Source organism: Ochotona curzoniae, unplaced genomic scaffold (genome assembly GCF_017591425.1).
Source record: "Ochotona curzoniae isolate NIBS_2020 unplaced genomic scaffold, NIBS_Ocur_1.0 scaffold_2683, whole genome shotgun sequence".
Classification (NCBI taxonomy): domain Eukaryota; kingdom Metazoa; phylum Chordata; class Mammalia; order Lagomorpha; family Ochotonidae; genus Ochotona; species Ochotona curzoniae.
Window position 1 is genome coordinate 8,967,995 of NW_024467100.1, and position 27,493 is coordinate 8,995,487.

Sequence of the window (27,493 nt, forward strand, 5' to 3'; positions counted from 1 at the left end):
GGCAAACTGAGGTTCAGAGATGACAAATGGCTTTCCTAAAGCTACCCAGCTGGCAGGTGTCAGAGGCAGGGCTGGAATCCAGGTGTCCCGACTCCCTGCCCACTCAGCTGGAGCCTTTCCAAGGTCTCTGCGCTTGCTTAAGGAGGCTGGTTTGTTTTCTGCCTTTGAATTATTAGGTTTTCTTCAGTACCAGCTACACAGTCAATGCTAAGTAAATGCTTATTAAATGAACAAATAAACAAATGAGTGCTCAGGCCGATATCAATGAGCTGCCGGCCTCTGAGCAGATGCTGCCAGGGAAAGGGGAGGACAGAGGCTGCAGCCCAGGCTGTCAGAGGGCCACTTGCAGGACATGAAAAGTTCCCTCCCCGACACCTGCAGGGCCCTGGAGGCTCCCAGTGCCTCCTGCTTGACCTCTGTCTGCCTGCACAACCCTGTTGGCGCCTGCCTGGAGCTCTCTTTGTAAAGCTTTCTTGGTTTCCTTTTCCTCTCTAGGTTCTGGGTTCTGTCCCCTGTTGCAGCTGTGAGGCAGGAAAGCAGAGGAGGGCTTAGCAGGAAAGGGAGAGGAGGAGGAAGGTAGTGAGAAAGCTTAGGGGTGCTGATCCAGGAGTCCATGCTCAGATGGGGAATGGCGGGGGCGCCCTGCGGGGGGCGGGGGGGGGCGACGATCCAACAGCTGGCATGCTAGGCTGGCCGGACAGCTGCAACTCACCTTTGAGGCCCTGGCCCATGCCCAGGGCCAGTCCGTCCTTGGTCCATTGCACGATGCCGGAGTAGTTGAGCAGCACACACGGCAGCACGGCACGCTGCCCGGCCACCACGGTCTGGTCGGCTGGCTCCTGGCTGAAGCGGGTCTGGGTCCCTGGCAAAGTCAAAGCCGGCACTATGTCAGATGAGTGAAGAGAGGGGGCTCCACGAAGAGGCTACCCTACTCTCTCCCAGGTTCACCCCACTGCAGCCTGCAAGGGGCAGGAAGGAGACAGCCTCTGCCCCCACTTCAGCCCTGACCCCGGTCCTCTAAACCCTTTGCATATTGCTTTCTCCACGGCCCTGGGGAATGGGCTCTAGCAGCTGAAGTGCAGAGCCGCAGTCAGGGCAAGTGGTGCAGTGTTATGTAAAGGCTTAGAGATGGGGCCAATCCAAGGCTCTCACTTCACAAAGGAAAACAGGAGGATCCAGGGCCAAAACGACGGGAACTTCCAGGACAGGGCTGGGGTTAGAGCGCGTGCCATGCTGCTGTCCCACTCACACCCACGCTGCCTCACCCCACACCCAGGCTAACAGACGATGCATTTTTAACAGTGGCCACTGGGGACGCTGCTCAGAACTCAGACCCACACATGTGAAAGCACCATGACATGTGTCACTTGAGCCAACACCAGGCAACGTAAGTGTGCACCTGCATGCATAATACCCTCCGGAGCATCCGGAAGGTGTGGGAGGGCTGACGGAGTCTGTGGGGGCAGACAACAGTGCCCACAGAAGCTGCCAGGGTGGGGAGCGTATCCTGTACAGAAGCGCTCTGAACCAATGTCCTGGTACACCGGCCCTTGCCGCCAAGCCCATGAGTGTGCACACATCGACACACCTGCACACGGTGGGAGTTGAGAGGCCGTGTGACTTTGTCCCACTCTTTCCCCCCCGCCACCCCCCGGCTGTGAGCTACACATGGCTGCCCGGCTGGCAGCTCGGCCCGGGAGCATTTGATTAGAGAACTGCAGAGTAATTGCCTTTAATTGTGGAGCCTAAATGGAGCAGGGAATTGGATTGCAGCTTCTCCCCACCTCTCCCCCCTGCTCCCACCCACCCACTCCCACTGTTGCTGGTTGGCCCCAATGGTGGGGCAAACTGGGGAAAAGCGAGGAGAGGGAGGACACGGCTCGGCTCGGGGAAGGAAGGGGCCCTCCATCCATCACAACAAGGTAACCAAACCCTGCCCCCAAGATCAGGACTCAGGGGCCCTACTCCTCAGACCTGGCAGAGCCCTTTCCAAACCCAGCTTGTCACCCCGCCATCATCCATGTGTTAGGCAGCATAACTCAACCCTTCCCATTTCAAGACCTCCCTTTAACCCGGCAGAGGCCAGGTCCCAGTTGCATGGCTTCCCTTCTTTGTTTTCCTTTGGCCTCATTTCTTCTCCAACCTGCCACATTCCCCCCCTCTTCCCAGAAGCCCTTCTAGATGAACTCCTTGGTCCAGTGGGCAAGTGCAGTTCTCTCCCATCTCTCAGCTCTGCTTCCACAGCTCCAGCCAAGAGGGTTTACACCCAGTTTTCCCTTGTTAGGAAGTGGAGGGCAGCATTGGGGCACAGCAGGCAGAGGTATTGCTCTGTCCATTCAAGATGAATGAGAACCTTGTCTCCAGCTGGATTTCTGTAGAGACTTTGACATTCATCCATGCTGGTTGCTGCACACAAAGGGGATTGAGAAAGAGGCAGCAAAGGGGCCAGCTCCATGGCATGGTGAGTAAAGCCGCTGCCTTTGAGGTCAGCAGCCCATATAGTCGCAGGTTCCAGTCTTGGTTATTCCACTTCTGACTCAGCTCCCTGCCTATGGGCTGGGAAAGCAGCAGAGGCTGGCCCAAGTGCTTGGAGCCCTGCACCCATGTGGGAGACCTAGAAGCTCCTGGCTTTGGCCTGGCCTGACCCAGCCCTGTATGTTGTGGACATTTGGGGAGTGAACCAGCAGATGGAAGAACTTCCTATAACTCTGCCTTTCAAATGCATCTTAAAAAAAAAAAAAAAAGAAGAGGCAGCAGGGGCCAGGAGTAGATCGATCAATGGTCAGAACACATGCTGCCAACTGTGCCAACTCAGCTCTTTGGGTCTGAAGGAGCCAGGAATTTAGAAAGAGGGCCCATCCTCCATGAGTGGTCCCCCAACTCTGCCATCCTGACTTCCATTCTCTCAAGAAGGGAAATGTAAGGCTCATCCATGTTTGGAGGGATGATGGTGACACAGTGCTGAGATCCTGGGGAAGGAGCGGGTCAGGTGAGCAGCCGGTATTATTAATTCAAGCATTGCCCTCATTATTATTCAAATTTATTCATATCCTTGGCGCATTTCTCCAGTACAGCTACATGCTGCAAACGCGCCACACTCACGTTTCTCCTTCCCATGGCCCCTGGAGCCCAAGTCAAGGGCTTGAGAGTGGAGCGGCCTGTGAGCCTTGGCTCAGAGATGGAATTTCTGTCCATGGCGTCGCAGGAAGCCTGGACACACTGGCGTCCTGGTGAAGCCTCCAGGGTGAGGTGAGCAGCTGGCTCCCTGTCCACTCCAAGTGCGAGGGCACTGACCCTGCAGCAGGCTGGAGAGGGGACACACGCACAGGCAGTCAGGGTCAGGAGATGATGGGCTTTCACATAGTGACAAGCCTGGACCAAGGCCTGCAAAGATCCCTTTATGCATAACGACTTTTTAAAAAATATATACATTTATTTAACTGAAGGACAAATTAACGGGGTCGGGGGAATGAGAAGGGGTCAGGGGAGATATAGATCTCCCCTACAACATTTAGAGCTAGGCCAGGCCAAAGTCAGGAGCCAGAAACCCCATCATGGTCTCCCACATGCGTGGCAGGGACCTAAGTATTTGGAACATCATCTAATGCCTCCCAGGTACACTAGCAGAAAGCTGGATCAGAAAACTGGAGCAGGGGCTGGTGTTACGGCATAGCGCATAAAACCACTACCTGTACTGTCAGCATCCCGCAGGAGGGTTGGTTTCTGTCCTGGCTGATCTACTTCTGATTAGTTGGCTGCTAATGCACCTGGGACGTGTTTGGATCCCTGTGCCTGTGTGGGAAGCCCAGAAGAAACTCCTGTCTTCTAACCAGCCCATTTCCAGCTGCTGTGGCCATTTGCTGAGTAAAGCAGCAGACGAAACACCTCTCACTCTGCCACCCTCTCTCTTTGTAACTGTGCTTTTAAAATAAATAAATATTTTAAAAGAGAGAGAGAGAGACAGAGAGAGAAATTCAGAGCAGCCCGGGCTCAAACCAGGCACTCTGATATGGGATGTGGGTTGCCTGGTGGCAGCTTAGTTCACTGAGCCACCATGTCTGCCCTATGCTCAAGTACTTAAGGACTTAAGTTTCAGGCCAAGTGACCTTGGCCAAGTGACAAGCCCTCCGAGCTTCCTTTTCTTCCTTCATACGATGAAGAATGGGAACACCTGCCTCCCAGACTGCTGTGGACATGCAGTGAGATGCACATGCCGTGCCTGAGATAGCCTCCTGCACACTCCACTGAACAGGAGCTGGGGCTTGACAAAGGGGTGCCTGTCTTCCTGGGCACCTTGAAGCAGAACTTCCTCCTGGTTTAGGCCTGGTTGAAGCAGATTAAGTAAGGAAGCAACATCCCTGCAGAGAGGTCCAGAGGAGATGGGCGGGGAGAAATTTGGAAAGAAAGGCAGTCTAGATCCTGGGTCTGCAATAGCCACAGGCAGGACCTAGCACAATGGATCAGTGGCTAAATCCTGACCTTGCACACGCAGGGATCCTATATGAGTACTGGTTCGTGTCCCGGCTGCCCCACTTTCCATCCAGCTCCCTGCTTGTGGCCTGGGAAAGTAGACGAGGAAGGCCCAAAGACTTGGGACCCTGTACCTGCATGGGAGACTCAGAAGAAGCTTCTGGCTCCTGGTCTTGGATTGGCTCAGCCCTAGCCACTATGGCCACTTAGGGAGTGAAGCAACAGACAAAAGATCTTTCTCTTTCTCTCTGTAAATCTGCCTAACATAAATAAATAAATCTTAAAAAAAAAAAAAAGCCACAGGCAGTGTATCCTGGTTTCAAAAACTGCCCTTGCAGGCAGGACAACATCTGAGGGTGGATGCCCGGGGTGGTTCCAGCTGGTTCCTGATTGGGGAAAAGCCCCAAATCTGACCTCCCCAGCTCCTGCTAGCTTTACCCTCAAGGTACTTCCACTATCTCCCTTCCGGCCCCTGCACAGGCTGTGCCCTGGGGTGGGAGGAACCACCTAGCCTCTTCTCTCTTGGGAAATCCTCTGGGAAGTCTCCCCTGATTGGCCTACTTCCTCAGAGTCCTGTGTACTCTTACTTCTGCCGCAGTAGAGACGACACTGCACTGGCCTCTTGGCCCCTATAACAGTTATCAGGGGTAACTCCTTCAGTCTGGACCTCGTCACCCACAGGCCATACCCCATCACCTGGCACAGATGCTCCAAATATGTGTTGATCGATGAAACAGAGCTGAACAAATGCTGGGACCAATAGCCAGGACTTCAGGCAGGACAAGGGGGTGAAGGGCTCTAGCATTCTCCATCCTATGGGAAGAGCTAGGGCAGGACTTGGAGCCCCTCTTGGCAGGGGTAACAGGTGCAAGGAAGGGCTGGTGGGGAATGGGCAAAGAGGAGAGAGCTACAGAGTGAGCAGAGAAGACAGGAACATCAGAATTCCTTCAGCTGGAAGCGGTTCCCTGGCTGCCTTACAAGGAAAGGGAGTATGGCGGGGAGGGGAGTGGTGAGACTCAGGTTGTGTCCTTGACGGTCAAGAAGCCTGGCAAGTGGCACGCACACGACTGAGCACACACGTACCTCCGAGGGCCAGGGTATCTGGCTGCCCACCGATTCTGCCACATAGCAGACCTGTCCTGAGGCAGGAGTGAACTTTTAGTCCCACACCTGTGCCTGCACCTACTTCCAGGAAACCACACCTGCACCTGGCAGGTAGAGAAACAGTTCCCAGCAGGATGAAGAGCGAGGTGGGAGGGGAACCGTGAAGTGCATGCACAGCAGCCTCTCCAGACAGCGGCAGTCAAGAGCCCTGACTTTGTGGCCAGTCCACTCTGTGTGTGTTCCTGAGTGACTCCCCACCTGCTTTGATCTCGCTCCTCCAGGGCTTCAGATACCACCACAGATGTAGTGAACTTATCTTAAAGCAGCCCTGCTGATGCCGGCAGGAAAGCACAGAGCTATCTGCAGATGGGCTGGAGGGGCTGGGGAGTGTGCACACACGTGTACACACACAAAGCGGAGCTCTGGCAAACAGACAGACACCTGCAGAGAGGCAGGGGCAGGGTGAAGGAGACTAGGGGAGGGGAGCAGGAAGAGAAGGGGAGGCCTAGGTGCGGAAGAATCCAGAATGGGAGGGACATAACCTGAGGCCAGCAGGGACCCCTAGAGTGAAAAGCATCAGCCCAGCGGACCCAGACAGAGACTGTAAAGAAGGAAGGCAGAGGAGATACCAGGAGAGCGTGCCAGAGGCGGGTCTGAGGCCTGGACCACTGCAGGCAGGGTGAGGCTGGGTCTGCAGGTAGGTGGATGGCTAAATAACGTGAAGAGAGCCACAGGCATGGGGAGCAGTGTGCCCACGGTGGGCAGGTGCTTTGCTTTTTGCCAAAAGGGAGGCGCGATGGGAGCTGGGGAAACCTGTTTCTCCCTCACAGCCCCTGGAGCCCTCCCCCCATGTCCCACCATGGCGTAAGGGTGTCCTCACTTGCCATCCTTGCCATTAGAAGTCACTCCTGTCAGTTCCTGGTCCCTGACTGTCCTGGGAAATCCCGAAGATAGAGATGGCTCCCATTTAACTCTTGTCGCTTCAACCTTAGCAGCATTCCTTAGTAATCAATTAACAACACGCAGCCTTGACACGCATCCTTGAGCTGGGGGCAGGCACGGTTTCCAGGGTTCTGATCTGCACTCGCATGTTCCCGCGCCCATTTCACAGAAAGGGGAATGAGGCCCTGGATACTTATGGCAAGGTCCCCGAATACCAGATCTGGGACCTGGACTCAGACCCTTGAGGCTCCATGGGTCCTGCTCTTGCTGGCTTAAGGTACAGGAGGGTCCTGAAACTGTCACCCCAGGTCCTGCCCCTTCCCACCTGATAGTGCAGACTCTCACCACCCTGTTTCCCTTCTGGGAGGGCAGTGCTCACAAGAGCTAGGACTGGCCTGTGTCCTGCACACAGGGGACCAGCCCTGCATGCTGCTACCAAGCATCCATGCACAAAGTGCAGAGTGGCAGTCCAGGCTGGAATCTTGTCAACAGCATCCAGAGAGCTATTGCCAACTCCCACAGTGCCACCAAGAGCCACCAGCAGGGGTGGCAGAACAACATGATGGTTCTTGCTAACCAGGTGGCAGTCACCCGTGCCGAGTACCTCACTGGCAGGAATTCATCTCTTCCCACCCCCACTCCCCAACATGGGCCAGGGACAGTCACTATCCTTAGGAAACTAAGGCCCAGGGACATTAAATTCCTGGAGAGTATCTGGCCTGGCAAGCACAGCCAGGGACCAGAACCTGGCGCCCTCCGCAATGTCATATCAACAGCCTGGCTATTGCTGCTGCCTCCTCTTGGGGTCATTTAGCTCAGGCTCTGGCCACTGCCACTGTCTCACCCCAGGACCTATTCCCCAATCTGACCTTCTCAGCCCGATTTTCCAGGGGCTACCAGACTGAAGTTCTGGTGTCCTTGTCACCGGTACTGAGGTCCACAGAGAAGACACCAGCCAGCAGGAAGTGACCCCTGCTCCTGCTGCAGTGGATGGGAGGAGTACTCAGACATCTCGTTCCCTGGGCACACACACAGAGCAACACACAAACACATGCAGCCTCTGACACACGTACACACCCAGCCCTGGTTCCTCTGCGTTCAAGCCCACTTCTGTCCCTGCACCCACAGGCGCCTGTCTGCTCCGCTGTCCTGAAGGCCCTGTTCTCAGCAATGTCCTTCCAGGCCAGCCAGGAGCCACAGAGAGAGTAGGGCCAAGCACATGAGAAGCCCGGGAGTGGGCACAGGAGAAGGGGGTGGAGGCCAGGCCCTGTCTCCCTGGATTTATCAAACGAGCAGTAATGAACCCCTGGGCCGGAGCAGTCCCCGCGCTCCGCACTCCAGATCGCGGTTGGTTCAAAGGGAAGCCTTTGATTCGCACCGACAGCTTTCAGATGGAACTAAATCTCTCCACATTCCGCTCTCCCATCCCCACTGGACCCTCCTTCCCCCACCTTGACCATTCCCTTCCTGATCTGTGGAAAACACAACAGCCGGATAGGTAAGATTCTCTCTGCAGCAAAGAGGATTTTAATTCTCCAGCTCGGGCTGCTGGTAGAGGGAAGAAGAGAAGAGAGGGAGATATTGGCACTTCTGATAGAGGAGGGAAGGATAGGGAAGAAGAGAGAGGGACGCACTAAGACTAGGAAAAGAGGGAGGGAGAGAGAGATCACAGTGCTGGGTTGGAGCTGCACAGTAAGGCTGGAAAGAAAGAATCCTTGGCCTGGCCACCCCAGGACAAACAGGGGCTGACCTTCACACCAAAGTGCCTAGGAGTCAGGCTAAGACAGCTCTATGCTCACCCATTTGATTGGGCCCCCAGGGCTAAACTGATTTTGTTCAAAATTCATTTACTTCTATTTATTTGCAAGATAGAAACAGACATCTTCCAGGTGTTGTTTTACTCCCCAAATGCTCAGTGCAACAAGGTCAAAGCCACTCAGCCCGGGTCTCCAAAGCGGGAGACAGGGAACCCGTGTCCATGAGCCACCACCTCTGCCTTCCGGGATGTGCATGAGTAGGGAGCTGAAGTGGGGAGGGCAGGGTGGACTTGAACCCAGGTGCTCTGACCTGGCATGGGGGTGTCCAAAGCAATGGAGGCAGATGCCCACCCCTGCTGACTTTGCCTTACATACTCAGTCCAGCCCAGAATGCTAAAATGCCACTCTCTGCTGACTTTCTAGAAACTCCTCTTTTGACAGTTGAGTCCTCAGGGTTCAGAAATCTCCACTGACCTGCTCAGAGAAGTGACTATGGGTTGATGTCCAGTAACGGGAGATGACTAACTGCACCCCCAAAAAGCTTCTGAAGAGCCAGGACTGTCACCCCTGCTGTCCCCAAAGCCTACCAAAGCCTGTCTCTACTTCACAGTCAATGTGGCCTGAATGGGTGGGGATGCAGCCACCTTCTCCTCCTTCCATTTCCAGGCCTTTCTCACCCCCAGGAAGCCAAGCAAAAGGCCAGGAACCTACCCCACAGCGCATCCTGTCTGGCCACAACCACCCCAATGCCCATTTCTAAGGTTGGGTATGGTAGGAACAGCCAAAGGGGACTCTTTCCAAGGACCAGATGGCATAATCAAGTGGCCACAGCCTGGGCTGCTTTGCTTACATTTGAGCAGGCCATAGGGGCCAGCTGCAAGGGCTGGCTGACACAGGGACAGGACAAGTGGGCTGACTGGTATGAGCGGCGACTATGGAATGATCCAGAGAGGCAGGAACAAAGCCCTGAAAAAGGCCAGGGGGACCAGCCAGCAGGGCCCTGCCAAGCAGAAGTTGAAGCCCCCCGCCCCTGCCACCAATCTGGAGCTCTGGGTTCAGCTGGTCCTGGCTCTGTGACCAACTAGCTGTGTGACCCGGGGGAAGGTCATGTCACTTCTCTGGCCCTTAGGGAGCCAACTATGATGTTCTAAGACTCTTCGCTGCCTCCTGCTGTCCTGGGACCTCAGCCAAACCGTGAGGACTCAGTCCCAAGCCAGTCACTCCCAGATTGCAAGAGAAGCTGTGTTACATGGGACCCAACCTGGCATTTCCTTTATGGCGGTGGTGGCTGTGGGTTTGAGGCAGTGGCAGAGAGGACCCAGCAGAACCATCCAGCACAAAAGAGAGGCCATTCTTTGTTCTGCCCTGTAAGGTACTACCCAGTGGAGTGCCTTCCACCCTTTCCAAGGGGCTTAGGGTGGGTGAATGGAGCAGAAAAGGGCAGGCCAGTCTGGGACACTGAATGGATCTGCCAGCCTACGCCAATTCCCAGGGACCAAGAGTTCCAACTGAAAAGTCTGGCAGGTGTGGCTGGAAATTTCCACCCCCCCCCCCCACACACACACACCGCCACGTCCCATTCCGGGCCTCTAGCCGCAGGGCACCCGGGCCAGACCTAATCTGACAAATTTATGCAAATGTGCCCTGGCAGGGGACGCTAGGAAAGACAACGGAGTGAAGAGCCCAAGTGGGGTTGGCTGTAGCAGGTATGACAGGCGGGGGGCAGGGCTGGTAGCTGCTGCTGCGGAAAAATCGAATTCCATCTGGCTTCGGTGGGAAGGGCAGGGATGTGGGGGAGAAAGCAGGCAGGTGGCAGGCAAGGACTTAGCTCAGACAGGAACAGAAGCTAAGAGGAAGGAGCAAAAGACGAATACAGAGGGAAGAAGAGCAAGCGGAAACTAGGGCAGAGCCCAGGAAGAGATGCAGATTTAAGAGATGGAGAAAGATACCAGGAGCTGGCGAGGGAAGGAAGGGAACGAAGTGGAGCCTCTGTCCTCCACCCAACACAGTCCCCCAGTGCCTCCCTCCCCAGCCCCCAAAGGTCTCGGTTCCCTGCGGTCCCAGTCATAGTCAGGGACTTGGGAAGAAATGGAGACACAGAGAAGCTGCATGATGCAAAGATGAGACAAGAAGGCAGAGAAGGATGGCAAGAAAAAGCAGCAGAGAGAAAAATCAAGAGCAAAGCAGATAAAGATAAAAGCAGATAAAGGTTGGCGGCAGAGTGAGAAGAAAGCTGCAAGATGATGATGTGGCCAGCCGGGGCAGCAACTGAGGATGGGCAAGTCTCCATGGTGGCTTCTGAGCCTGCTTTTCCGGCGTGGATGGTGGGACAGGTTGCGGTGAGAAACCGCCCCGAAACTCTCCTCCAACAAAAGAAGAAGCAAAAAAGGGGTGGTGAGAGGAGTTTTGGAAGAGGAGGGAAAGATGAATAAGAAGTGAGAAGTGAGGGCCCCTCTGCTGGCAGCACCAGAAATCCATGTTGGAGCTTTGGTTCAAATCCTGGGATCCAGCTCCCTGCCAATGCAGAGAAGGCAGCAGAAGACGACCCATGGGCTCAGCCCCTGCCGCCTGTGTGGAAGACCAGGATGGAGCTACTGGTTCTTGCCTTCAATCTGGCCTCGCCCCAGCTACTATGGTCATTTGGGAAGTAAACCAATGGGTGGAAGGTATTTCTCTCTCTTTTTTTAAAGATTTATTTATTTTTATTGCAAAGTCAGATATACAGATAAAAAGATCTTCTGTCCGATAATTTACTCCCCAAGTGACCACAACAGCCAGTGCTGAGTGAATCCGAAGCCAGGAGTCAGGAACTTCCTCCAGGTCCCCCACGTGAGTGTAGGGTCCCAAGGCTTTGGGCTGTCCTCGACTGCTTTCCCAGGCCACAGACAGGGAGCTATGGGAAGTGGAGCTGCCGGGATTAGAACCAGCATCCATATGGGATCCTGGCGCATTCAAGGTGAGGACTTTAGCCGTTAGGCCACCATGCAGGGCCCTCTATCTTTCAAATACACATTTTTTTTTTTCTTTCTAGAATTTCATTTTTATTTTTTTTGTTTTTTGTTTTTTTTTTAATAATCTTAGTTTATTAGGGTACAAAGGGTCACGGGCTACAGGGTGAAAGTGGGTAATATCATTGTTTCCACACTAATATAATCATTTTGCCCTGTATCTAGGGTTAGGGGAGTAACAAAGGGGAAAGCCCCACCCTACCTCCCACTCATCCCCGATCCCCAACATGAGGCGCGCTCCAAGGGTCCTGCTCATACAGTTTTGATAGTTCAATCAGTTCTGGATTGCTGCCAATCTCTCCGTCCCAACCGTAATGAAACCTATTCAGAGTCTACTGGCTGACAGTCTCTTGATGGTTGGGGTTCCAAGATCAGCAGTTCAGTTCGAGAAATATCCAAAGAAACTTCATCTGAGTTGATCCCAGATCTGATTCTTGAGTGAGTTTGCTAGTACAGACTCCAACACTGTTCGTCACACCAATCAGCTTATGCATATGCTGGTCGTTGCGATTGCTGGGTCCGTTCGGCTTCCAGCCCTGTCTTCCTTGTGAACCAATGGGTGTTGTAGTCCAGCTCGATTCTACCCACTTCATACTCGGTCTTCATGCAAACCAGTTGGAGCTACAGCCTAGTTGGGGCGACTCCCCATAACCCCTACCAGTTCTGCCCCCTACCCTGGTTCCCATGCTTGCCAGTATGCACTGCAGGCTTGTCCAGTCTGTCCCACATCCCAATTAGCTCTCGCACACGTCAATGGACGTTGAAGCCTGGTTCAACCCAACCAACCTATTATCCAGCCCATACACCCACTGGCAGGTGCCTTTCTGTCAAGCCACCCCTGCTCCTAGCCTGGGTTTCATGCTGTCCAGTGAGGGTGGTAACCCTGAGGGAGGTGCCCACTATTTCCCTACTAGGTCACACCCACTCCCAGAGTATGCCGTCTCCAGGTAGTTTTGGCATTTGACTTGTCAGAATTGGCTCCTAGTACCAGCCTCTGCCAGCTAACGCTGTGGCTAAGCCCAAACACCCCTCAACCCACTCTAATTTTAACTTGCACCAGTCAGAACAGTCAGCTCACCGTGAGGCCCACAGGTGCTATAGCCCTGCCTAGTCTGAACTGCCCCCATCCGTATTCACACTTTCCAATGGAAGTAGTTATCCAGCAGGGGTGCCCACGTTCCCCTGTTGGCTTTGCCTCCTCCCTGATTGTCACATGTGCTGTTTGTGTGCTGCAGCCACATCTGGTACGGCTCATCTCACCTTGGCATTACTTGTTGTGTACTGGTATGTGTTGCAACCGAACCTGGCTCGGCCCACACTCTGTTCTGGTGCTCGGATTCACCAGAAGGTAATGTGAACAGATTCAGGCTGGTCTGCCCCCAACCCATGCCATGTGTATGCCAGTGGGATAATTTTCATTGCCTGTTCTGGGTTGTTCCCTATTGTGCTTGTTGCGCTTACCTGCATGGGACTGTGTCCTGCCAGAGAAGTTGCCCAGGCTCCTCCACCAGAACCTCTCCCAATGCCAGTTTTCGCGCATACCAGTGGGTCCATGAGCCAGCACTACTCAGTTCGCCTGCTATCCTAGGAGGAACAGTGGCTTTTCCTGCCTGGCCTCCGACCCAAGCTGGTTCTTGTTGTTGGATATTTCAACCCATCCATGGCTCTTCCATACCCCTACCCAGCTCACACATGGTTCAGTAAGGGCTGAGACCTAACCTAGTCTGTCACACAACCCTCCCCGGTCCTCCAGAGCACCAGATGGTGTTGGAATTTGGCCTGGCTTGGTGCTTCCCATCCCAGTCCACAATTGTGCCAAGTGAGATTACGATCGTATCCTGATCAGAATGTAGCCTCAGTTCCAGCCCATGCGCTCCTTGGTGGGAAACTCAACCCAGCTAGGGTGTCCCGTTGTTGCCCCAACTGGGCCTCTTCCCTGCCATAGAGCAGGTGTAGGCCGGTGGTTGTTCTGTCTCCGCTTGGCAGAGCCCCTCACTTGTCCTGGCCCCTTGGATGCTGTGGCTTAGTGCCTCTGCCTCACACAGATCAGTATGTGCAAGGACCTACCTGGCATGAGCTGTGCTCCAACCTGATTTCTGTTGTTACTTGTGAGTTAAGGTTTGTTCAGCCCTGCCCATTCTGCCCCCTTCCAGTGGCAGCCCGGCCCACCCCACATCTTGTTTAAAGATGCACATTTGGGTGCTGCTGCCTTGACCTACCCTGACTGTTGTGGATTCCTTTACCCATGAGTGATGGCAGATGGCGTGGTCACACCTAGCTTAGACCATTGCAACCCCAGCTTGGGAACTAACCCGGGGGACTTGTATTCCAAAGGGTTAGGCCCACACAACCCCACAGAGCCTACCCCCAGCCCAAGTTCTCTTGTGTGCTGGAGAGTGTCTTGATCCTGCCAAATGTGACCACTCCACAACTCCAACACTCAGTCGGGCAATGGTACCCAACACTACCAAAGAGGCCCCCATCCATAGCTTCGGTGTGGGCTAGTATGTGGTGATCAGTGATGTTCTATACTAATATCCCATCTCTGAATTCATAATTGAGCTGTTGCATCTGTCTTACTAAAATTATCTTCTGGACACTTCCCCCAAACCACTAGGTCTTGGTCCCCATGCCTGCTTAAATCTTTCATGACCCTGTCACTGAGAATACCCGAAAATTCACTTTGCACCTACATTCAACCTAGTCTTAGTCATGAGTGACCCAGGCAGCAACTACATATCTTGAAAACCCCAGAGTTTGCCCTTCCGGGCGGCCAGCAGGCAATGCCTGGCACCATGTGGTGCACTGGCCGCCCTGGGGGAGGCCGAGGACTCGTTCACTGCCTTGTGGCAGTGTCTTTGGCGTGAGTCCCCCGCATTGGGTCCGACCCGGCAGGGGCACCCCCCACAGTAGCCACACTGTAGGGAGCGTCAGTTGCCCCAGAGCCCAAGGACCGAACTCCTCCCAAACTCCCCCAGCCGCATGGTCTTAGCAGCTGGGCGGAGCTAGGAATTTCCACCCAGTTCCCAAGTTCCCTCATGGCGGACTTACCCTGAGGGAAGAGCTCTCTTGGGTCCTGGGGGAGGCCGAGGACTCGTTCACTGCCTTGTGGCAGTGTCTTTGGCGTGAGTCCCCCGCATTGGGTCCGACCCGGCAGGGGCACCCCCCACAGTAGCCACACTGTAGGGAGCGTCAGTTGCCCCAGAGCCCAAGGACCGAACTCCTCAAATACACATTTTTAAAGAGAGAGAGAGAAAGGAGAACCAAGAAGGAGAAGAAGGCCCTTTGGGAGGGAAAAACGGGAAGAAGCCCATGAAAGAGGAGCAAGAGGGCAAGTCACCCACTGGAGGCCAAGGATGAGGGGAGGAGGGGCAGGGAGGTGATGGGAGGATTTCCAGGCTGTGGCCTCAACCGAAAGTCTGGAGCTTTTAGGTCAAAGCAGAGAAGTGAAATTCCTTCAGAAACGGAAGGGATATTTGAACGGATTAGCCAAGGAGCGGGAGGAAGGGAGAATGAGGCGGGCACGTGGTTCTTGTCTCCCCCTCGGAGGAGGGAGCCCACCAGTTCCCCCTTATCTCTGGCCATCCTGCTTTTCTCGCGGCACACACACTGTTTTCCACGGGCTCTACCGTATTCCCGTCTTCACGCATGAAAGCCATCCCCTCTGGCTGGCGGGTGGGTGAGCCGAGCCGGGCTGCATGCCTTCCCCCGGGCTGCAGCATTGAGAAGTGCGTGTTCCGCTCCGATGCCTCGCTCAGCCTGCTCCAGCAGTTACTGCTGTGGGGAACAGGGCTTCACAGTGCGGCCTGGGAGGACTGAGGACCGTACCTCGGGGCGCCTCTAACAGGTTCGAAGCCTGGGAGGATTCACAGGCCGGTCCCCAGACCCTGTCCACAAAGGCCTCCTGAATAAATGGGCTCCACTGAGAAATGCAGAAGGGGCTGGGAGATCAGCGAGCAGGGTAGTCTCTCCTGTACCCAGAGGCCAGGAGCATCAGAAGGCAAAGCAGGTTTTCTGACAGCAGACATCTGCTCTTGAGTTTATTGTAAATTTAATAAATTTACTCCATTTGCATGTCTCTGCCCCACTGATGCCACCCCCTGCCTCAATCTCCTCCTTAAAAAATTAATTTAAAGGGCCCAGCGCGACAGCATAACAGCTCAAGTCCTTCCCTTGAACGCACCAGGATCCCCTTTGGACGCCAGTTCGTGTCGCAGTGACCCCACTTCCCATCCAGCTCCCTGCTTGTGGCCTGGGAAAGTAGCAGAGGATGGTCCAAAGCTTTGGGACCCTGTATCTGAGTGGGAGACCTGGAAGAGCTCCGGGCTCCTGGCTTCAGATTGGCTCAGCTCCAAGCGTTGCAGCCACTAGGGGAGTGAACCATCGGACAAAAGATCTTCCTCTCTGTCTCTCCTCTTCTCTGTATATCTGACTTTCCAATAAATAAATAAATCTTTAAAAAACAAAACAAAAAAAAAAAAACTACAGACACACTCTTTTCAGTACCTGGGGAGCAACCTTACAAGTGATTGCAGCCCCTCTAGCTTGTCCAGATGGACCACTGGAGACCAGGAGTCAGGTGGGCAGCAGGAGTGCCTGGAAGAAGGCCAACGTGGCTGACTTACACTAACCCGGATAACTCAAGGGCATCCGCAGAGCACACCAAGGCACCTGCCAAACAAGCCAGACAATGTCGGTAGACCCCAGGGAGCAGTTTTCTCATTAAGGAAGAACAGTACATGGCAGTGAGCTCCCCATCACCAGAGGCATTCAAGGTAAGGCTGGATGACCCCTGGTAGTTATGCCCCAGAGGGCTCTGGGCAGCACCTGGGATCCCTTTCAGCTCTAAACCAGCATGATTCTATCTACATACTCATGCATTTCCTGCTCTTGAAGAGTTTTTTGTTTTCATTTTCACCTACTTGAAAGGGAGAGTGACAGACAGAGACATCTTCCATCCACTGGGTCAATCTCCAAATTTTCACAATAACCAGACAGGGCTGGGCCAGGCCAAAGCCAGGAACTCAGACCTCCACCCACCAGGGGCAGGATCCCAGGCACTTGGGCAACCATCTGATGCCTTCTAGGATGCTTTAGCAGGAAGCTGTATTGTTAGCAGAGGTCCCAAGTGGAGGCTTAACACACTGTGCCACAACAGCGGCTCCTGCTTTCCTTTTACTTCGGACATAGAGCTATCAAATAGTTTCTGCAGTTGGATCTAAGTGGACTGGAGATGGAAAAGAAGGAATTCTAAACAGAGCGACCTGAAGGCAAAAGAGCAGATCAAAAGCCAAGGTGGGGAATTAAGTCAAAAGCATTCATCCCACACAGCTGACCATCGGAATCTGACAAGTCAGGCATGGGACACAAACGTGCAGACGCTGATCCAGACCTGCAACTGAGCTGTATTTTATTCTGGTTGCCTTTTCACAGATGATGGCACGGCAAACTCCTGGAGGCAATGGAACTTCACAATGTTCAAGGGACACGTAGCACATGGTCTTTCCACACTATTTCCCCACAAACCTTGCGAAGTCCCAGCATACGTGTGAAGTTAACTGCACCTTCCAAAACGCGTAGCACGACCAAGCGGCACACATGTTTACTAAATCGTTGCTCTCTGGGTGTGTGGATGAATGATTCATGATGAAAACATCTCCTGCCCCTGCTTGGAAAAGACCCAAGAGGAGCGATATACACTCATTCATACAATAAAGACTTTCCGAGGAGCTAAGCATTGTGGTGCTGCCTGGGAGGGTGCCAGTTACAACACCGGCAGCCCACATCAAGTGCTGGTTTGACTCCCGGCTGCTCTGCTTCCAATCCAGCTCCATGCTAACACACCCGAGACGGCAGTGGAGGATGGACTGAGTGCCTGGATCCCTGCCATCAGGTGGGTGATGTAAATGGTATTCCTAGCACCTGGCTTCAGTCTTGCCTAGCCCTGGATGTTGGAGTCATTTGGGCAGTGAACTAGTGTTTAGGGAAAAAAAGCTCTCTGTGTCACTCTTCCTTTCAAATAAATCAATACATAAATCGTTTAAAAAGTATTTATCGAGGGGCCAGCATTGTGGAGTATCAGGTAAAGCCACTACCTGGAATACGGGAACACTGTACAGGCACTGGTTCAAGTCCTGGCTGCTCTGCTTCCAAGCCAGCTCCCTAGTAATGCATTTGGGAAAGCAGCAGAAGACGATGCAAGTCCTTCGGGTTCCTGCATCCACACAGGAGACGCGGAATAAGCTCCTGGCTTTAGTCTGACCGAGCCCTGGTAGATGCAGTCATTTAGGGATTGGACCTGTCTCTCTCTCTCTCTCTCTCTCTCTCTCTCTCTCTCTCTCTGTGTACCTCTGCCTTTAAAATGATTCAGAAATAAATCTTTTAAAAATATATATATGTACTGAATGACCACAGCCTATCAAGCACTATCTGGACCCTGGGATGTGAAAGTGGAGACGATAGTCCCGGCCCTAAAGCTAAAGTCTGGTAGATACACGCAGGCATTCGGGCTATGCAGGGTAGTTAAGTGCCACAGTGCAGCGACAAGGCCACAGTACCTGGACAAATACCCCTACAGGAAGTGATGTCCTTGCAGTACTCTGGGTTGGGGAGGGTCGGGGCGGGGGCTGTCCCAGGAAGCAGCAGAAGAGAGAAGGTCTGGGCATTGGTGCCAAGGTGGGAAGGCATGGCCTCTTAGGATTCCAGAGATAGTTCGGCCCTGCTCTGGGTCAAGCAAAGCTCTTCCGGAAGCTGATGTTGTGCTTGGTGGCACCGGCATTCTAGGCAAATGGGAAGTTGTCTTTCACATTCCACCAGAGGAGACAAATGAATTAAACCATCAAATAAGTACTGAACACTTCTCCTAGTGCCAAGCTCTATAGGAATGACCAACGCTGATCTGGAGGCAGGGACACGAGTGCTCGGGCCATCCTCTGCTGCTTTCTCAGGTGCACCAGCAGGAAACTCGACAAAAAGCAGAGCAGCTGGGCCTGGAACTGACACTCCAATATGGGATGCTGGCATTGCAGGTGTCGGCCTAAACCATCACGCCACAACGCTGACCTCTGAAGGCCCTTTCTATGGCAACAGAGGTCGGCTCTCCACTGCCATACTGCACACAGCAGACATTCAAAAAACGTGCATTCACTGATAGGAATTACCTTGAGCCTTGAAGACAAGAAGGATTTTAACAGCTGGAGCTGGGGGAAGGGTGTTTCAGACAAAGGAAACCGCAGGAATCAAGACAACGGGACATGAAAGCCCAGTGAGCAGTTGGAAGTGGCTGGGATTCAGACACATAAAGAAACTGGAACCAAGATCAGACATCTTTAAACATCTTACACATCCTCCTTCTGGGTATTCCTCAGTCTCTGCTCTCCAGAAACTTCTAGGCAGTTGAGACAAAATGCACACAGAAGTCAGGCAGGGAATCTGATCTGCCTCCTGTCCCAAGTTGCATACAGTCAGGTGCGGCTCGGGGACAGGCTTGAGAAGCAGCAGAGGAAGCACGGATGTACACAGTGGAGTGACAGCACGTTTTGCAGGTGTGTGTGTGTTGGGGGGGTGGGCATATGTGTACCTGTTCCTGAATGTCTGGCTAGGTGTGTGTGTGTGAGTCACTACATATCCACATAACAAGCATGCTCGCCAAAAGGGAGAAGCAGACAGGCTTTCCCGCAAAATTTCCCGCAAAGGCACTTCTAGAAGCCCCCAACCCCCAACTGGGGTCATCTAGATAAATCCTGTCTAAAGTAAAAGCAGCCCTGACCACCTGCAGAATCGATCCATCCCACTGGGTTCATTCCACACATGCAAGGGGCATGGAGTCTGAATTTGCCACAGGGAGCTGAGGGAGCTCTGTAAACGGAGGCATGGTAATTACCGGCTATCTGAGCAGGGTCTCAATATGGCGGGAAGGGAGTGGCCGCCGGAGGCAGCACGAGGGGACAGGTCTTTGGACCTGAGCACCTTGGAGCGGGAGCCAGGGTGGGAGCTCCAGTCTGACTTGGTTTCCTTGTGAGGACAAATGCCTCGAGAGCAAAAATAACCCACAGAGGCTAAAACTGTTTGTCTTTGAAGTTTCTAGGGACATGGTGGTGGCTGCCTCATGGGAATCCATGTCATGGTTGCCCGGTGGGACTTTCTCTTCAACATTATGCATTCCAATGATTGCTCCCGGAACCCCAAAGCCTGTGAAAGCCAGGGATGCTTCTCCGTGGCCTCATGTCCACACAGGAGGCAAGGATTCCGCAGGGAGAACAAACCTGCCCTTCCCTTGCCAGCTGCTCTGCTGTCTCCCAGAAAACCTGTACTCACCCTTTCTTTCTTTAAAAATATTTTTATTAGGGGCCTGGCGGCGTGGCCTAGCAGTTAAAGTCCTCATCTTGAACACGTTGGAATCCTATATGGTGCTGGTTCTAATCCCGGTAGCTCCACTTCCCATCCAGCTTCCTGCTTGTGGCCTGGAAAAGCAGTCAAGGACAGCCCAAAGCCTTGGGACCCTGCACCCGTGTGGGACACCTGAGAGAAGTTCCTGGATCCTGGCTTTGGATCGGGATAGCATCGGCTGTTGTGCTCACTTGGGGAGTGAATCATCAGACGGAAGATCTTTCCGTCTCTCCTCCTCTCTGTATATCTGACTTTCCAATAAAAATAAATAAGTCTTTAAATATATATATTTTTATTGGGAAGTCAGGCATACAGCAAGGAGGACAGAGAGGAAGATCTTCCATACGGATGGTTCACTCCCCAAGTTACCGCAATGACCAGAGCTGAGCCAATCCAAAACCAGGAGCTTCTTCCGGGTCTCCCACACAGGTGCAGGGTCCCAAGGCTTTGGGCCGTCCTTGACTGCTTTCCCAGGCGACAAGTAGGGGGTTGGGTGGGAAGCAGGGCTGCCAGGATTAGAACCAGAGCCCAGAGGGGATCCTGGTGTGTGCAAAGTGAGGAACTGAGATTCAAGGCTACTGCGCTGGGCCCTGTACCCGCCCTTTCAAACCCTCCTCCTCCAGGCAGTCCTACAGTAGAAGCTGTCAAGAACACACTGACTTTCCTTTCCCTGACCATCCAAACTCAAAGTTCCAGCATGGGCCCTCAATACTTGGGCCTTTCCCCTTTCCATTCACCTAAGACTGCGCTGCTCTGTGGACACCCATCACTATTCACTTATCTCTTGGTCCTGCGTAATACATCTCTCCCCCAGGGCCAAGGCGAGTTATGAGTGAGGGCACCCCCAGAGCTGGAGGCAAAGGAAGCTGGTGGGAGTCCTGACAAGGAGGGGACAGACACCTCTTCCTTCAAACTCTTCCTCTGCATCTCCGTTCTTTCCTGCCCTTTTGATCTCCCCGTGCTGTGCACCCCGGGAATGAGGAGGAGGGTCTCTCCTTCCCCTCTCTGTTGTCACTGGTCTCTGCAATAACCTAATGATTTCTCATTTAGCTGCCCAAGCCCTCCATGAGGACAGGCTCCCTCTGATTGCTTGTGACACCAATCTCACAACAAATTTAGCACCTCGTTTCCTGGACGAGCCGATATTCCCCCTCGATTATCTCCTGGCAAGGGGGACGGGGCGCTGTGCATTCCAACGAGCCGCCGAGGCCTTCCCCAGATATCAGAGTCAATCAAACTCACAGTCCTCCCACAGATGGCTGGGGTGGGGAAGGCTCCTGGGAGGGCTCCAAGAGCAAGGAAGAGGTGGAAGAGGGGGCAGGGCACAGAGAAACCTCCGGAAACCTGGCCCTCCGTGGCTGTAGGTGCAGAACTCTCGGAAATGGAAGAGGAGGATGGGAGCAGTCTGACCTTTGCTCCGAGAGCTCTGGAACTTCCTTCCCAAAGCAAATCCCAGTGTTGCATCCAACCACCCCCTAATATCTGGGCCTGGGGATAATCCTGGAGCTGTGCCCCTTCACACCGTGGCATAAGACCGAGAGGGAGACAGACACACTTCCCTTCTGCGTGCTTCCACTCCCAGCCCACCCGCTTCATGCCTGGACACCTGGATCCCGTGGAATGACTTCCTAACACTTGCTGCCTGCCAACAGGATCAGGGATTCACTGAGGGCTCTGCCCCACGTGAGATGAAAAGGAAAGAAAACTGCAGCACCAGAGGGGTGCGGTGGGGGTGTTCTCAGAAGGGAGTTGGTGGAGCAGGGAGGAGCAAGCAGAAAGGGGAGGGACACGATTTCCGTGGACCTCGGAAAGGGATCAAAAGAAAAGAGGAAGGGCAGGGAGGGAGGAGGAAGATGTTGCTTAAAGGCAAGGAGGAGGAGACCAGCTCCCCCAGAAAATGGTGAGAAGGCTGCCCTGCACACACCGGTGAAGACAGAGGTGTGAGGGCCAGGTGTGAGTAACCCCGCTGTGCAGGGGAGGGTTCATCCAAGGGACTAGAGGCAGATGGAGGAAGAAGAGGAAGAGGAGGAGCTGGGATCAGAGGTCCCACACCGTGAGCCCTGAGAGGTGTGAGAGGTGGTAGAAGAGCAAAGCCGCGTCTCCCCCTTCCCCCCACACCAGGACTGCAGGCCGCAGGCTCCCCACTGGGAGAGGAAAGGAGAAGGGGCCAATCACCAGGAGGGGTGGCAGATGGTCGCTGTCACTAAATGGATTCCAGTAAGTCCGGGAAGCCTTAGACAGCACTGACAGGCCAGGGTGAGTGGTGGGAGGGGAGGATGAAGGAACAAAGGCTGGGACGAAGGAACCTACATGGAAACGTCGCATCTGTTCTGGATAGCTAGCCTCGCTCCTACTTCAACCCTGGCTGAGGTGGTAATCCACACGCCTGCTTCAACCCCAAGGCTGAATCCAACCCAAACGCAAGCTAGCAATCATTCCAAGCAGGAACTTCTCCAAGGGGAGGCCTCTCCCCCAGGGCCTGCAGAGGGCCATCACTGGGTGGAGAAGCTAGGACAAGCCTGAAGCTCTCTCCTTGACGACAGGCCCTGCTTCTAGCACGGGCCCTCCTGCCCATCCCTACCGCAGTGCTGAGCAGGCCTCAGTCCCAAGCCCCAGCTCCTGCTTAAAGGCCACTCAGTGGTCCCAGCCTCAACTTTCTTTTCCTGCCTCTATTTCCAGTTCTTCAGACCTTACACCTCTGCCTAGATGAGGCAACAGGAAAACAGACACAAGGTGTCAACCTGAATGAAGGCCAGCTGAGGTGCCAACACACATGCCCAAATGTTCAGACTGTCTCTATGGTGGCCACCCACAGCCCCCTTGTGCTACCTCCAGCGGCTGAGTTCTGGGTACTGGGACTGAATATGCGTCTGGTTCCAGGCAGTTGTGACATTCAGGACAAACGAACATGGAGCCTGAGACAGCCGTCAGGGTAAGACCAGTAGAGGTACCTTGAGCAGCGAGAGACCAGAGGGCAGGTGCACAGCCTGGTTCAGCGGGCAGAGGCTGAACATCACACCACCCACAGCCCAGCTGATGCAGGGGACAAGATCACCCACTGGGCGCCATAGGCTGGAGGGTGCTAAGAAGCCTGCACAGGGCTCCGAGCTCCGCCTTTGCATCTCCAAGGAGCAAGACTCTCCCCATCTTTCAGGACTTGTGTGTGTGTTAGGGGGCGTTGGAGATGGGAGCTGAGTATTACGTTCTGCTCGAACTGCAGCCAAATCTGATTATCAGGACGTATGATGGATGAGGCGGGCCTGGACCCCCGGCTCAGTGAGTGGATGATGGAGTTGGCCTGTCACTCTTTCCCCAGGGGATGAAACATCGGGTCCCAGATGTCCTGTGGAACTTGCAGACCTCAGAGATGTCTCCCTCCTCAAGGTCCCTGGCAGACTGAAAATCTCCACCCCCCTCCCACCTCCTCCACACCCAATCATTTCTTCTTATGAAGACCTTTGTGCCCAGGCGCCCCTGCACCTGCTCCCCAGGGTCTGCAGAGAACAGGCCCAGAAACCCAGGTCCCAGAGGCCCCAGCCCTGGGTGGAATGCGCCGCCTCTGGGCAGCTGCCAACATCTGTGGGGGCCCGCCTGGTGGGAGGGGGTGAGAAAGCCTGCCTCTGCTCTTGGCTAGGGGCCTCCAGGCATTTCTCTGTGACAGCCATGGGCCTCGGAAGCCTGGGGCAGGGCAGGGAGGGAGGAGGGAGAGACAGCACAGAATAATAATGAAGGATTTTTAATAACTCGTCAGCTACGGTGTCAGCCGAGCAGCAGCGGCAGCACAACCCATGGGGAAAACTCGGTGAGGAATTGTCTTCCCAGGAAGTGAGAGGAGTCAGAGGGGCTGAGGGCCGGGAGGAAGTGGCTGCCTTATCCCTCAGCACCACAAAGCTCGAGTTAGCAGCCAGACAGCAGCAAGGGGACAAAAGTGCACACAGAATGACACGGCTCCCCAGCCTGGCCCTCCGGGAGCTTCCACTCTGAGCCAGTCCCACAGGCCACCAGGGGGACTCAGAGGCCCAGGATGGAGCACAGCCAGGACACCCCTCCAGAAAGGCACGTCCCCCCAACTTGCCCTGTGAAATCAGTCAAGAGCAAGGCAATTACACGCTTTTCAAAGGGTTTCTTTTCTTTACCTAATAATTCACCAAGGAATTGTCTGAAGCGGCAGCATCACCAATGAAGGTTAGAGAAAGCCCGGGTTTCAACAGCCTCGTTTTTCATTGAGGACACGGGGGGCCCAAAGACACTGCAGAGAATTAATGGGTGGCAGAGCAGGACTCCTGGACCTCCCCAAAATGTAACTGAGTTCACACCCGGAACAGAATTTCTGCCTGCCTTTTAAGCACCAACCATTGTAGGAAAGGTTTTCCGGCAGCCACCTTCTGGCTGGGAGCTAAGGGGAAACCCAAGGCAAGCCATCCTAATCATGACCCAACTTCTGATTTCCTTGGATCATCCCAGGAGGGCTTCCTGAAAGCAGTGGCTGTGAGTGTGGGAAATGTCTCTATAGCACGGTGAGGCAATACTCTGTGAGAAGCTCAGGAGACAAATGCAAAGCTGGGGTACTTGTCTTGCATGTGAGAAAGCATGGGAGCTCTGGTAGCAGGGCTACCACAAGCCTCAGAAGGTCCAGGTCCTGAAGACTTAAGAGCTCCCAGCAGGCCAGCTGAGTTGGCTGGCTTCCCCGGGAAGCCCTGGCAGGCTGCAGAGAACATCCCATGCCTCTCCATTCCCTCACCTAAGCAGGATGGAGGAGCCAGCCCTTGGCTGCCTTTGCACTAGGCCACACAGCTAGGATCAGGGACTCACTACCCCTGAATCCCGTCCACTCCCAGGAGCCCGGAAGCCAGAGCTGCATAGCAGGCCCTGGCACTTAATTAGGATCTAATGAATGAATGAAGGCTCACTAGGAGTTCTCCAGGAGACTAAGGAAAGAAAAATACTGCTTAGAACAAGGAGATAGGAGGGTGGCATGGGGGCAGCACCTCCACCTTTTGGCAGAAGGCCAAGACCAAATGGGAATGACCCCTTCCCTGTTCCAGAGAGAGAAACTGCGCCCCCCACTCCAGGAGGAGGCGTGAATTCCAGCTGAGAAGCCCAGGAGTCAGCCCCCCAGCCCCAGGCCCAGCCAGCTGCTCAGGAAGATGTAGAGTGCTATCTAAACGTGATGCATTATTAACACTTTAGAAATCATATTTCACAGCCGCCTGGTTGGAGCTGGAAAATGAATTCTTCCCCTTGCTCTCCGGCAGGCGAATTATTGTTGGAGCCAAATGTGACAGCAGTGACATGTGACTGGGGGCTAGGAGAGGGTGGCTGAAGTGGAGGCCATGGGCATCCACCTGGAGCACGTCCTGGGTGCTCCGCTTCTGCCTGGGACCCAACCAAGCAAGGCAACCATTCCGCCCCTGCCTCACACTTTTGCCCTTTTGTGGCAATCACCTGTCAGGAGTGCCAGACGCAGGGCAGGTGGAGTCTGTGGCCCACTCCCTCACACCCAGGCCTCTGCTGAGCCCTGCCCTGGTACAGGACCTTGTCTAACCCTGTGAAGAGGCACTGCAGAGGGTGGGAGATACCCCAGTCTGACAGGAGAAGCATGGAAGACCTGTCACCATGGTGCAAAGGCTTCTTGGAAAAGGAGGGGATAGAGCAGGATGAGAAAGGAGGTGGGGTAAGGGCCTCCAGGCAGGCCTAGAGCAGGGAAAGGGCAAGTGTTGACAGACAGGGACTGATTTTGCCAACTGGGGCTGGGAGGAAAGGAGTGGGCAGGATGGGGTGGGAGGAGTAGTCCCCGGCAGGGCAGAAGGGAGGAAGCAGGCGGTAAGCTGCATCCTGTCCCCACTGGGGAAGCACCAGCCAGGGAGAGGGAGGCAGGGGGGGAGGGGAGGGGCAGTCCTGCCTGCAGAACGCCAGGGCCTGCTCCTTGGCAAGGAGCCAGAGGGCCTCGGGTGGTGGACCTTTAAGAGGGAAAGCTGCCCAGGTCCCTGCCGTCCCCACCCGGGCCCCCAACCTCAAGTCTTCCTTGAGGGTGCGGGGCTCCTGGCTGTGGGCTCCACTGCAGCACAGGCGGCTTGTAATTAGGCACAGGCAACAGACGAACCAATTTTCAATTAAAACCTTATCTACAGGGTGCATAGACAGAAAGGCAGCTAGGTTTGACTCTTGCCTAAGCCAGTCTTCAATATTTGCCGTGCCTATAAGGAGACGCAGGGAGGGCGCCCAGGCAGCCCTGGCGACGTATAAATTCTGCTTATAATTACATGACTTTCAACACCACAAGATGCCAATAAAGCGTTTGCAAGGCACACAAATTAACGGCGTGTTGGCATTCCCGAGGCGGTGCTTGGACAGCCAGGGCACAGGGAGGGAGACCGCTGCTCTTGCCTGTGAGGCCGGGGGAAGTGAGGCGACAGACTTACAGCTCTCCTCAGTCTCTCAGCCAAGATGCTCCCTACTCAGGTGGTCCCCTACACCTACCAGCATGGCTCCTTTGGATCCCCAGTTCTTCTAGAGCTGAAAAGGCAAAGGATCTGTAGCTGTATTCCTTCTAGAAGAGAGTATAGGGGACCTGGGGGACCAAGGAGAGGGGAGCTGCTGAGCTGCAAACAGCTGTCGTCACTGACAGTCAATGTCAGGCTCTCAGAGCGAGGCAGAGCTCTCCCCCTCCTTGGTTCGGTCTCTTTCCTGACCGCCCCCCACCCACCCCAGTCCCATCTTCTTTAAGTGGCCGACGATGGCCTGGGCTGTCTCAAGTGTCTTTGTTCTCATTCATTCAGAGGAGAAGGCAGGTGGCAGAGTGGCAAATGCTTGGGGCTGTGGTTCAGTCAAATGCCCGCTCAGAGCCCCCGGGGTCATCAGTAGCAACAGTTAAAGTGGATAGCCCAAGAAGGTAGCAAGACAATCAGGGGACGAGGGCAAGATGCTCAGATAAGTAAGTGCTCCAGGAAAGTAAGAACCACCCCCTCAACACCCTTAGATATCCCCCATCTTTACCCACAGCTTGGGCAGCAAGCTCGTGAAGATCAGAACTCCCACCTCCCCATCAGTCAGTCTCCCCCCTGCACAGGTCTCTCTGCAGGGGAAGACACGTGATTAAATAAACAGTTGCTGGAACTGAACAGGACTGAGGAAGACAGAGCGGAAGGGATTCTAACAACAACTTGGTGGGGGCTGAGTTTAGCAGACAGAGCAGTCAAAAACACACCAGCTGGCCATGGGAAGAACTGGGCTTGAACTCCAATCGTGCCACTTACTACCAAAGTGAGCCAGCACCCTTTTCAGGGCTGGTTTCCTTATCTCTACAGGGAATGGGCTGGATGGAAGATCGGGAAGAGGCCTGGCAACCCCTAAGATGGCAACAGTCCTCAGGGGACCCGGAGAATCTCTAAGAAAATGTCATGATGAGTTCCTGGCATGGGCTTGGGCTGGCCACCGGCACATTACTCAGAGCTCAGCATGCTGTTTGAGATAATGAAAAATTAAATAATAGTAATAATGATGCTTCCAGAAATATCCACAGGCAACTTGTTGGCAGGAAGTCTTGTTTATAACTTTTATGAAAGAATTTCTGTCAAGCTGAAGCAGTCCTCCACCCCTCCCTACCTCATTCTCCATTCCAACCCATTCCCACTACAGTCTTGAGTCTGTGGTTCCGGTGAAAACTGGAAGAACTCTGAAATCTAAACAAGGGCATTAGGTTAAGTTCTGTTCTCTTCTGATGAGTAGGGACCTACTACGTGCCAGAGTTGCTGCTGAGCACGGTAGAGATAAAGGGATTAACAGGGCATAGCCTTGCCCTTGAGGTATTCATAATAAGCCATC

The 27,493-nt window shown here is 54.1% G+C and overlaps 1 protein-coding gene across 1 annotated transcript in view; it reads right to left on the minus strand.

Annotated features, from left to right (window-relative positions):
* The window catches only part of KIRREL1 (kirre like nephrin family adhesion molecule 1), a 99,979-nt gene that overhangs the window by 16,776 nt on the left and 55,710 nt on the right, over positions 1 to 27,493 (minus strand). The window contains exon 2 of the mRNA XM_041003186.1: positions 713 to 862. Within this exon, the coding sequence (XP_040859120.1) occupies positions 713 to 862 (150 nt within the window). The remainder of the gene's footprint in view (positions 1 to 712; positions 863 to 27,493) is intronic.